Below are 11,414 nucleotides of genomic sequence, written 5' to 3'. Positions count from 1 at the left end.
TTTTTTTTTTTTTTTTTTTTTTTAATTTACAAAATTGGACAGAGAATGCAATTGACGACATGATTCCTATTTTTACCTTCTTTGCTGCTACCCTGCCTGGGATTCCTCTCCTTTCTGGTCTTCCCTGTGAATACACATAGGAATTCAGTCTCTGGGGCCTCTGCTGCCAGCAGTACAGAGAAAGACAAGGCAGTAGGACAGTGAGACACCAGGAAGCAGAGAACCATCAGAAGGAAGCCCAAACGATTCCTGGGCTCTGGGGCTTTTCAGTTGGCAGGAGTAAGCAGGTCCCCTGTTTTGGTATTTCTGAGATGAGTCCTCCTTTGCCCAGGAGCTCTACTCACCTCACTCATGTGTGGTAGTCCCCAAGGAGGGGAAGACAAAATAATCCCACCTTAAGAAAGGATTTCAGCATCCAGTGGGAATCCTAGCCCCCTGAAGCTTCCCATTGACTTTCATGAGGCAGCTCCTCTCAAAGGTGATTGCCTTTCAGTGGGGCCAGTTAGAGATGACTTCAAGAAAATATGTGAATTTTAAAGTGAGTCTAGAGGAGTGAGAGAAGAGCTTCTTTAGGATCCACAGGGGAGTTGGGTGATGACTGTCTTTCCACCCCTTCCACAGGGAGCAGCTGCCCACCCCGACAGTGAGGAGCAGCAGCAGCGGCTGCGGGAGGCAGCTGAGGGTCTGCGCATGGCCACCAATGCAGCCGCACAGAATGCCATCAAGAAAAAGCTGGTGCAGCGCCTAGAGGTGAGGATGGGAGATTCACCAGGAGCAAAAGAGAGTGTGGTGTTGTGGGAGGAATGAACTGGAAGGGAGGTGCAGAGAATCTGTTAATATTTCCTTGGGGCATAGCCTGGGCAAGGTAGGCCAGGGACTGGGCATGGGAATCCATGGACTTGGTCTGACTACTGTGTCTTCACAGCACGCAGCCAAGCAGGCTGCAGCCTCAGCTACACAGACCATCGCTGCAGCCCAGCACGCAGCCTCTACCCCCAAGGCCTCTGCCGGCCCCCAGCCCCTGCTGTTGCAGAGCTGCAAGGTAAGACTCTAGGAAGCACGTGGAAGTGAGAGTGGGAAGAAGGAGACTTGTGCATCTCTCATGACATTTTCACCTACAGGCGGTGGCAGAGCAGATTCCGCTGCTGGTACAGGGTGTCCGAGGAAGCCAAGCCCAGCCTGACAGCCCCAGTGCTCAGCTTGCCCTCATTGCTGCCAGCCAGAGCTTCCTGCAGGCAAGGCAACCTCTCCCCACTTCTCTGACCCTACCACCTTTCAAAGACTCCTCCATCTCCCACAGTTGGAATCTCTGCCAACAACTTCTTTCCCAATACCAAGCCCCAGTGTTCCCTACATCCTGACCATCATCACTCCTTGTACCCAAGCCCAGAGGGAGGATGAGACACTCTTCATCTGTCTGCCTATTCCCCAACAGCCAGGTGGGAAGATGGTGGCAGCTGCAAAGGCCTCAGTGCCGACAATTCAGGACCAGGCTTCTGCCATGCAGCTGAGTCAGTGTGCCAAGAACCTGGGCACTGCGCTGGCTGAACTCCGTACGGCTGCCCAGAAGGTATGGAAGTTGCCGCTGGCTTTGGAAAATGAGGGTGGAGTCCTGTGATGAGAGGAAATCTGTGCAGAATAACTCGAGATGGGGATAATTGGGTAATCGGGGGCATTGGTGAGACACAGCAGGCAGGCCCTTCTACACCCAAAACCCCTTTCTTATCACAGGCTCAGGAAGCATGTGGACCTTTGGAGATGGATTCTGCATTGAGTGTGGTACAGAATCTAGAGAAAGACCTGCAGGAAGTGAAGGCAGCAGCTCGAGATGGCAAACTTAAACCCTTACCAGGGGAGACAGTAAGTATGCTTAAGACCTCATTCTTACCCAAATCTTAAAAGTCTTCTTTCCCCTCTGTGCCCCAGAGCAGCTCAAAACCTTTCATCCCTCCCTCTCTCCCTCTCATCCTTCCTTCCTTGCTTCCTCTTTCTTTCCTTTCTTTTTTTCTCTTTCCTTCTCACTTTTTGTCCTCCCTTCCTTCCTCCCTTCCTTCTTCCCTTCCTTCCTTCCTCTGTCCCTCCCTCACTTCCTTCCCTTCCTTTCCTCCCTTCATTTTCCTCCCTCCCTTCCTTCCTTTTTTCTTTTCTATTCTTTTTCTTTCGTTTATTTCTTTCTTCATTTTGAGATGGAGTCCTGCTCTGTTGCCCAGGCTGGAGTGCAATGGCACGATAGCTCACTGCAACCTCTGCCTCCTGGGTTTAAGCCGTTCTCCTGCCTCAGCTTCCTAAGAATCTGGGATTACAGGCATGCACCACCACACCTGGCTAATATTTAGAAGAGATGGAGTTTCCCCATGTTGCCCAGGCTGTTCTTGAACTCCTGGCCTCAGGTGATCCACCTGTCTCAGTCTCCCAAACTGTTGGGATTATAGGTGTTAGCCACTGCACCTGGGCCAAAACCTTTATTTAAACTGCCACCTCTCCCCAAGTACTTCCTCAAGTTCCTTCTCCTCACCTCCTCAAGCCCAGTTCCTTATCCCTTCATCATTAGATGGAGAAGTGTGCCCAGGACCTGGGCAACAGCACCAAAGCTGTGAGCTCTGCCATCGCCAAGCTACTGGGAGAGGTCGCCCAGGGCAATGAAAATTATGCAGGTATGTGGGCAGAGAGCCAGGCATGGAGCACATTGTGGGAGAGGTAGGGAGATGGGAGCTGGATGAGGGATGGGACTGACAGAGGAAACCACTGGAATCAGGGCCTGGTAATGAAGGCAACTTTCCTTCCCTCCTTTCTCCTCATCTCCCCAGGTATTGCAGCTCGAGATGTGGCAGGTGGGCTGCGGTCGCTGGCCCAGGCCGCTAGAGGAGTTGCTGCACTGACATCAGATCCCACAGTACAGGCCATTGTGCTTGACACAGCCAGCGATGTGCTAGACAAGGCCAGCAGCCTCATTGAAGAGGCGAAAAAGGCAGCTGGTCATCCAGGGGACCCTGAGAGCCAGCAGCGGCTTGCCCAGGTCAGGTATTGGGAAAGGGCCACTCCCTCCCTCTCCCCCAGGTTCCTTCATAAGGTCTGCCCTGATTGAGGCCAGAGCTGCTGAGCCTCAACCACACTGGCAGAGCGATGTCTTCTTGGGTCTGCTCTCGAGAGCCCCTCTCTGGATTCCACGCTTGTGTTCTCTTGGTCTTGTAGAAGTATCTCAGTTGGGTTCAGTCATGGGCCAAGCTGAACACCAAGTTTGGGGAAGTTTAATTACTGTAACTTGATACCCTAACCTCAGCCTATTCACCTACAATGCCCCCTTTCTTTTTTCACTTCCAGAGGTAGTAGAGCTAGTCATCTCCCATGTCACATGAATGGAGGCGATCTCTCAAATTCTTTACACTTGGGCAACCCTGTCTCCTTTCTCACCCCAGGTGGCTAAAGCAGTGACCCAGGCTCTGAACCGCTGTGTCAGCTGCCTCCCTGGCCAGCGTGATGTGGATAATGCCCTGAGAGCAGTTGGCGATGCCAGCAAGCGACTCCTGAGTGACTCGGTAGGAGGACAGTAGGGGATGGGGGATCATAGGTGTCAACGAATGCCAAGCCTTTCCTTCCTTGCTCTCAGTTGTCCTTCGACCCTGACTTCCCAGATCGGTCCCCCTGTTACTCCCAGGTTATGTGCTCACCTTCTCAGACCTTCTTTAACAAACTTCTCCCTGTGTCATTCTCCATTCTTTTGTCTGACTTCCTCTCTCACCCTGCAGCTTCCTCCTAGCACTGGGACATTTCAAGAAGCTCAAAGCCGGTTGAATGAAGCTGCTGCTGGGCTGAATCAGGCAGCCACAGAACTGGTGCAGGCCTCTCGGGGAACCCCTCAGGACCTGGCTCGAGCCTCAGGCCGATTTGGACAGGACTTCAGCACCTTCCTGGAAGCTGGTGTGGAGATGGCAGGCCAGGCTCCGGTATGAAGAGGGAAAGGGTCTGGTTGCATGGTCCCCACTGAGGGTTAGATAGGAGGCAGCTGGGTGACCAGTCCTGACTTGCTCCTGGCTCCCTTCCCTCCCCAGTCTCTAGCAGTACTTGAGTGTCTGGGAAAGAAGATCCCTTTTAGAGACAGTTAAGAAAGGACGGGACAATGCATTGACCTTGTCACCTTCAACAGAGCCAGGAGGACCAGGCCCAAGTTGTGTCCAACTTGAAGGGCATCTCCATGTCTTCAAGCAAACTTCTTCTGGCTGCCAAGGCCCTGTCCACGGACCCTGCTGCCCCCAACCTCAAGAGTCAGCTGACTACAGCTGCCAGGTAAGTAGGAGCGAAGAAGCCCAGCCCTGGAACGTATGAGAGAGACTGGGGAGCAGGCAGTTCATGAGCACTTCCTGGCTTAAGAGTGGTTATAGGCAAAAAGATAAATAGTTATATAGGACACAGAAATGATGACCTATTCACTCAACTTTCTATCCCTCCCAGGGCAGTGACTGACAGCATCAATCAGCTTATCACTATGTGCACCCAGCAGGCACCTGGCCAGAAAGAGTGTGATAACGCCCTGCGAGAATTGGAGGTAGGCACATGGCAGGCTAATGGCATTGAGGCTGAAGGAAGTGTTCTGGTCTGGGGTCTGAGGGAAGGTGTCTTGGATCTCACTTTGCCCTCCCCCTACACAGACGGTCCGGGAACTCCTGGAGAACCCAGTCCAGCCTGTCAATGACATGTCCTACTTTGGTTGCCTGGACAGTGTAATGGAGAACTCAAAGGTAAGCACAGCCAGGAACTTGAGGGGAGAGGGCAGGAGGATGGAGCTAATCGGATGCTGCCCTGCTTCTCTGAGGAACTCTCTGACTCCGCTGATGTCCTCTGTTCCTCAGGTGCTGGGTGAGGCCATGACTGGCATCTCCCAAAATGCCAAGAATGGAAACCTGCCCGAATTTGGAGAGGCCATTTCCACAGCCTCAAAGGCACTCTGTGGCTTCACTGAGGCAGCTGCACAGGTTATTTTCCTGAGATGGGTTCCTGGGATGGCTCCTGCTTTCTTTACCCCATCTCCTCTCAGCCTGACATACCTGTAGATAAGAAGCTTATGTTTGCAAAGCCAACGCTATGGAAACTGGGTTGTCCCCCTCCTGAAGTGAAGATGTTTGTCAGCAATTACTGAACACCACAGTTCTGATCGCTGTAATTCCTGAACACTGGTGCTTTGGTTATGATTATACTTTCTAACCATGAGGCTTTTTCCAGCTGGCTTTCTCAAAATATACTAATTAGCTTATACAAAACATTTTTTCACGTAATTATTGCTTTCTTAAAATAGTACTGGTGACGAAATTTCCAGTTACTTGAGTCATCACTTAACTTTGCCTTTTTCTACATTATCAAGTATAAAACTACCTATTAGCTCTAAACTATTTTGCTTTAATATATGAATCCATAAAATAAACTGGCTTGAGAGTTCGCCTCAGACTGCTTTTCCCTGAAAGCCTACCATCCATCTCCATCTCCCCTACCTCCCTGGTGCCCTGTTAGAATGGGTACCTTGCTCTAAGTGGTTTGATTTTTTTTAAACCTCTTTGTTGTCTGTTTGGTTCCTCCCCCACAACTTCTGAAAAAGCATAAAGAGGAATAAGCAAAGCTACTGCTTATTGATTGAAGTATAAATCAAACAGGATGTTCTTTCCATCATAAAAATGGCTTTTTAATCCATCCCTTCCTTCTCTTTCCAAATAATCTGACACTTGGAGGTGCTATAAATGTGAATTAGCCTGACAACCTTCATTGGTTTTTAACTATGTCTTTAAAAGAGGCTTTGCTTGTGTGCGTGAAGGTGTGTATTTGTATATGGTTCTCAAACTTTTTACTGCTGCTTACAGTAAGCCATACTTTTCACTCTAAGACCCAGCATACACAAACATATCTAAATAGAGGTTTGATAAAAACCCTTGCTATGTAGTTTTCCTTTTTATTAACTTTTTAAATCTCCTGAAATGCTTGAATATACAATATTTTTTTTTTTTTACAGTGTAACCATAGTTTGCTAATGTATCTCTACCATGGAGAACTCTGGAAAATAAGCCCTGTTCTCTAAACTTACCTCTGCTCTCTTTTGTCCTTACTATCACTATTTATTTCCACCTGCTGTCTTTATTCCTCACCCCTACCCCCTTTTCTCTTCCCAGGCTGCATATCTGGTTGGTGTCTCTGACCCCAATAGCCAAGCTGGACAGCAAGGGCTGGTGGAGCCCACACAGTTTGCCCGTGCAAACCAGGCAATTCAGATGGCCTGTCAGAGTTTGGGAGAGCCTGGCTGTACCCAGGCCCAGGTAAGTCAAGGGATCAGGGACCACAGGCGAGTCTGGGAAAGGGCAGACCGACCCCGTTGGGTAGAGGGAGGTAAGACACTTGCGAAAGAGGGCAGGGACCCATCTCTGACCTTCCACCCACAACTTCTCTTTGGGTAACTGTCTTCTCCTCCCATGGGTCTCATCATTTTTCAGTTACTGCTAAATTCATAACTTCTCCCCTGGGTATTGCTCTCCATCCCCTGACCCTAAAACAGCTCCTCCTTGGGTATGTACAGTTCCTTCTTGCCCTTTTCATGGCTCTTCCATGTGTCTCCTCAGGTGCTGTCTGCAGCCACCATTGTGGCCAAACACACCTCTGCACTGTGTAACAGCTGCCGCCTGGCTTCTGCCCGTACTGCCAATCCTACTGCCAAGCGCCAGTTTGTACAGTCAGCTAAGGAGGTGGCCAACAGCACAGCGAATCTTGTCAAGACCATCAAGGTTCCCAGTGTTTGAATTTCCAGCCTCTCCCTGAACTGTCTGATCTCTCCTGAGTCCCCCAGTTACTCTTGGAGGCCTTCTACCACATTCTCTCTGCCTGAGCCCAAGTTCTTTCTATCCAGACTGACCACCTACATCTCTCCCCAAATCCTTTAAGTCCCAGGAAGGAGACCTGGTTCACTTTGCTTCCTATACCTCCTATGCCTGCATCCCGAGTCCTGAGAGCCTCTCTGTCACTTCTAGGCACTAGACGGGGCCTTTACAGAGGAGAACCGTGCCCAGTGCCAAGCAGCAACAGCCCCTCTGCTGGAGGCTGTGGACAATCTGAGTGCCTTTGCATCCAACCCTGAGTTCTCCAGCATTCCTGCCCAGATCAGCCCTGAGGTAAGATGATGTGAAGGGGGAACTGATGGGCCAGCTTATCACCTCATCTTCCAGGGAGTCCTGAGACTTACCTCCCTGCCTCACCTTTTCCCAGGGTCGAGCTGCCATGGAGCCCATTGTGATCTCTGCAAAGACAATGTTGGAGAGCGCTGGGGGACTCATCCAGACAGCCCGGGCCCTTGCAGTCAATCCCCGGGACCCCCCACGCTGGTCAGTGCTGGCCGGCCACTCCCGTACTGTCTCAGACTCCATCAAGAAGCTGATTACAAGCATGAGGTATTGAGGGGTGGAGAACCAGTGTGGCTGGAGGGCACACATTGTGGCAGAATGGAGGATGGGCACTTAGGTGTAATTAGATGGGGTGGTGTTGGGGGGATACAGGGGAAGGATAGGCTGGCCTTGCACTAGGGGATGTTCTTGGGTGTTGGAGCCTATGATGTGTCTGCAGGGACAAGGCTCCAGGGCAGCTGGAGTGTGAAACAGCCATTGCAGCTCTGAACAGCTGTCTACGGGACCTAGACCAGGCTTCCCTCGCTGCAGTCAGCCAGCAGCTTGCTCCCCGTGAGGGAATCTCTCAAGAGGTGAGGGGGGAAAGGATTATATGGAAAGATATGTCTAGGAAGAAAATATGACTTGAGGAAGATGGGGGATGACGGAGTGGCTTCTTAGGGACATCAAAGGCCTGGGGTGTGCCAAGGAGGGTTAGGGTATTCGGTATGGAAGGGAGAGCAGTTCTGTGTAGCCAGAGGGTCCTATTGCAGATCACGATCGGGGCTAATGTCCACTTCCTCCCTAGGCCTTGCACACCCAGATGCTCACTGCAGTACAGGAGATCTCCCATCTCATTGAGCCACTGGCCAGTGCTGCCCGGGCTGAAGCCTCCCAGCTGGGACACAAGGTACCTATGGAGACACATGGGAAGTCCCAGGGAATAGGGTGAGAGAGAGGGGAACTGACCCCCAGTCCAACCCCTTGCCTTAGGTGTCCCAGATGGCCCAGTACTTTGAGCCGCTCACCCTGGCTGCAGTGGGTGCTGCCTCCAAGACCCTGAGCCACCCGCAGCAGATGGCACTCCTGGACCAGACTAAAACATTGGCAGAGTCTGCCCTGCAGTTGCTGTACACTGCCAAGGAGGCTGGTGGTAACCCAAAGGTATTGAGGGTTTGGAGGGAGGAGCTGTTACTAGAAAGGGGTTGCAGAAACAGGAACAACAGAGCTCCTCTCCTCTCCGCACAGCAAGCAGCTCACACCCAGGAAGCCCTGGAGGAGGCTGTGCAGATGATGACAGAGGCCGTAGAGGACCTGACAACAACCCTCAACGAGGCAGCCAGTGCTGCTGGGGTCGTGGGTGGTATGGTGGACTCCATCACCCAGGCCATCAACCAGGTTAGAGTCTTGGGGTGCCTGTGGACACTGAGGCCACCCTGGGCCAGGGCCTCCAAGCACAGGGGCAGAGACCCTGACAGTCTTTCCCCTTCCCTATCCTCCCCCTCAGCTGGATGAAGGACCAATGGGTGAACCAGAAGGTTCTTTTGTGGATTACCAAACAACTATGGTGCGGACAGCCAAGGCCATTGCAGTGACCGTTCAGGAGATGGTGAGTTTGGGCAAGTTCCAGAAGACTGCCCTTGGAGAGCTGACTTTGGATGTAACTTCACTTCTTCCATTATCACCAGGTTACCAAGTCAAACACCAGCCCGGAGGAGCTGGGCCCTCTTGCTAACCAGCTGACCAGTGACTATGGCCGTCTGGCCTCGCAGACCAAGCCTGCAGCGGTGGCTGCTGAAAATGAAGAGGTAAACATGGAGGCAGCTCTGCCCTGCCCCTTGTTCCTGATGCGTCAGAGTCTAGGGCTGTCCCATCCTACCCTCTGTGATCGTTCATACAAAGGGAACAGCCTCAGGGCCAACCTGCTGAAGACTAGTGAGGCTCTGGGTAGGGACAGAGGATTAAAGCCTTCAGTCACAGGGACAAAGGATTTAGCACAGAATCTGGAGCTTTTCCAGGCCTGCCTCTCTGGCTTCTGCCAACCCTCATCTGGGCCTATGGCTGCTTCTCTGATGTGCTGCCAGTCCGTGTTCTGATTCTTTCTTGTCACAAACCCATGAAGCTCTTCCTTTCCTAAGCCTCTGGCTTTCCAGGAAAGCAAGTAATTGGATCTTAGCAGATCCAATCCTCAAAACCTTCCATAACCCCATACAGGCCACATTGTAATCCACAGCCCTCTGATTCCAGCACTCAAGCATAAAGTGCTCCTCCCTCCTCCCCACTGTGCTTAAGACAATCCTCACCAGTTACTGCCTGCTTGCTACTGTTTTCCATGTGTAGGAGGTGACCTCCTGCCTAAAGGATATGAAACTAGAAAAGTCCTTGTGCTGGGAACTTTCTCTGCTTCTTTAGTCTACAGTGCATGTTTTTTCTATATCCTTAGTGACTCTTCCAAGCACAATGGAGGTACCCTAGTGCCCCTTGTAAAATCCATCTCTCTCTCTCTCGGCTCACAGATAGGTTCCCATATCAAACACCGGGTACAGGAGCTGGGCCATGGCTGTGCTGCTCTGGTCACCAAGGCAGGCGCCCTGCAGTGCAACCCCAGTGATGCCTACACCAAGAAGGAGCTCATAGAGTGTGCCCGGAGAGTCTCTGAGAAGGTGATGTCTTTGCCATCCTCCTCCAGCCCTCTCTTCTTGTCACTTCTTCCAGGTGTGGGTAACCTTTCCATTTCACATGGCACCTTCCACAGCCACCATGTGACTTTCCCTACCCCAGGTCTCCCACGTCCTGGCTGCACTCCAGGCTGGGAATCGTGGCACCCAGGCCTGCATCACAGCAGCCAGTGCTGTGTCCGGTATCATCGCCGACCTCGACACCACCATCATGTTTGCCACTGCTGGCACGCTTAATCGCGAGGGTGCTGAAACTTTTGCTGACCACCGGTAAGGCAGGAACTGGGCCTGAGGGAGGCAGACTGGTCGGGGCACTGGGCTGGAAGAGGTAGGATAATATTTGCTCGAATGGGGAAGACCTGGACCAGCCACCTTGGACAGGCTGGAGTAGGTAAGGGAGATCTGAGGAGAGCTGACAAAGCTGGGCCCTCCCTCAGGGAGGGTATTCTGAAGACTGCGAAGGTGCTGGTGGAGGACACCAAGGTCCTGGTGCAAAACGCAGCTGGAAGCCAGGAGAAGTTGGCGCAAGCTGCCCAGTCCTCCGTGGCGACAATCACCCGCCTTGCTGATGTGGTCAAGCTGGGTGCAGCCAGCCTGGGAGCTGAGGACCCTGAGACCCAGGTAGTAACCTGATGCTCCTAATTCCGGCTGGAACCACTTCCTGTCCTGCTGCTTCCTCCCATAGACCAGAGCCAATGCTCTCCCACACAGGTGGTACTGATCAACGCAGTGAAAGATGTAGCCAAGGCCCTGGGAGACCTCATCAGTGCAACGAAGGCTGCAGCTGGCAAAGTTGGAGATGACCCTGCTGTGTGGCAGCTAAAGAACTCTGCTAAGGTTGGAGAGAATGAGAGCAACATCAGGAGGGTCACTGGACTAATGGACTCCTTCTCTTCCTTAAAATCATTCCTCTTCTCTCTCCTGATACCTCTAGGTGATGGTGACCAATGTGACATCATTGCTTAAGACAGTAAAAGCCGTGGAAGATGAGGCCACCAAAGGCACTCGGGCCCTGGAGGCAACCACAGAGCACATACGGCAGGAACTGGCGGTGAGCGGGAGTCTGGGGCATCAGGGACTAGGGTCAGAGAGAGGGATCCTGAAAGCCTGTGAACATGTGCCTCACATATACTCACAGACATAGTCACAGACAGTCTATCATCTCTCTAATTGCCATACTTCTTTTTTTTGTTTGTTTTTGAGAAGGGTCTTGTTCTGTAGCCATCCTCCTCCAGCCCTCTCAGCCCTCTCCTCTTGTCACTTCTCCCAGACGTGGGACTCACATGGTGACGGAGCAAGGTGCCTTTCCATTTCATATGGCACCTTTCTCAGTCACCATGTGACTTTTTCTACCCCAGATCTCACACATCCTCCTCCTGGAGTACAGTGGCGTGATCCTGGCTCACTGCAACCTCCACCTCCCAGGTGGAACAATTCTCATACCTCAGCCTTCCTGAGTAGCTGGGACTACAGGCGCATACCATGCTGGCTAATTTTTGTATTTTTAGTAGAGACAGGGTGTCACCGTGTTGACCAGGCTAGTCTCGAACTCCTGGCCTCAAGTGATCCACCCACCTCCGCCTCCGAAAGTGCTAGGATTATGCTC

At 52.0% G+C, this 11,414-nt stretch overlaps 1 protein-coding gene across 3 annotated transcripts in view; it reads left to right on the top strand.

Annotated features, from left to right (window-relative positions):
- The window catches only part of TLN1 (talin 1), a 35,666-nt gene that overhangs the window by 17,857 nt on the left and 6,395 nt on the right, over nt 1-11,414 (top strand). For all 3 annotated transcript variants that reach the window (XM_037743677.1, XM_037743678.1, XM_017543113.2), the window contains exons 21-48: nt 622-750; nt 926-1,042; nt 1,122-1,235; nt 1,436-1,570; nt 1,732-1,860; nt 2,552-2,654; nt 2,808-3,016; nt 3,417-3,536; nt 3,747-3,944; nt 4,145-4,284; nt 4,450-4,543; nt 4,647-4,736; nt 4,848-4,970; nt 6,153-6,296; nt 6,597-6,758; nt 7,002-7,142; nt 7,237-7,418; nt 7,591-7,723; nt 7,939-8,040; nt 8,124-8,294; nt 8,379-8,528; nt 8,638-8,739; nt 8,819-8,938; nt 9,647-9,793; nt 9,912-10,078; nt 10,246-10,429; nt 10,520-10,645; nt 10,743-10,859. In XM_037743677.1, the coding sequence (XP_037599605.1) occupies nt 622-750; nt 926-1,042; nt 1,122-1,235; nt 1,436-1,570; nt 1,732-1,860; nt 2,552-2,654; nt 2,808-3,016; nt 3,417-3,536; nt 3,747-3,944; nt 4,145-4,284; nt 4,450-4,543; nt 4,647-4,736; nt 4,848-4,970; nt 6,153-6,296; nt 6,597-6,758; nt 7,002-7,142; nt 7,237-7,418; nt 7,591-7,723; nt 7,939-8,040; nt 8,124-8,294; nt 8,379-8,528; nt 8,638-8,739; nt 8,819-8,938; nt 9,647-9,793; nt 9,912-10,078; nt 10,246-10,429; nt 10,520-10,645; nt 10,743-10,859 (3,849 nt within the window). The remainder of the gene's footprint in view (nt 1-621; nt 751-925; nt 1,043-1,121; nt 1,236-1,435; nt 1,571-1,731; nt 1,861-2,551; nt 2,655-2,807; nt 3,017-3,416; nt 3,537-3,746; nt 3,945-4,144; nt 4,285-4,449; nt 4,544-4,646; nt 4,737-4,847; nt 4,971-6,152; nt 6,297-6,596; nt 6,759-7,001; nt 7,143-7,236; nt 7,419-7,590; nt 7,724-7,938; nt 8,041-8,123; nt 8,295-8,378; nt 8,529-8,637; nt 8,740-8,818; nt 8,939-9,646; nt 9,794-9,911; nt 10,079-10,245; nt 10,430-10,519; nt 10,646-10,742; nt 10,860-11,414) is intronic.

The sequence above is a fragment of the Cebus imitator genome, unplaced genomic scaffold (assembly GCF_001604975.1).
Source record: "Cebus imitator isolate Cc_AM_T3 unplaced genomic scaffold, Cebus_imitator-1.0 Scaffold149, whole genome shotgun sequence".
NCBI classification, from domain to species: Eukaryota; Metazoa; Chordata; class Mammalia; order Primates; family Cebidae; genus Cebus; species Cebus imitator.
The sequence above is the reverse complement of the archived record's forward strand: the minus strand, read 5'-3'. Positions and strand labels throughout refer to the sequence as shown.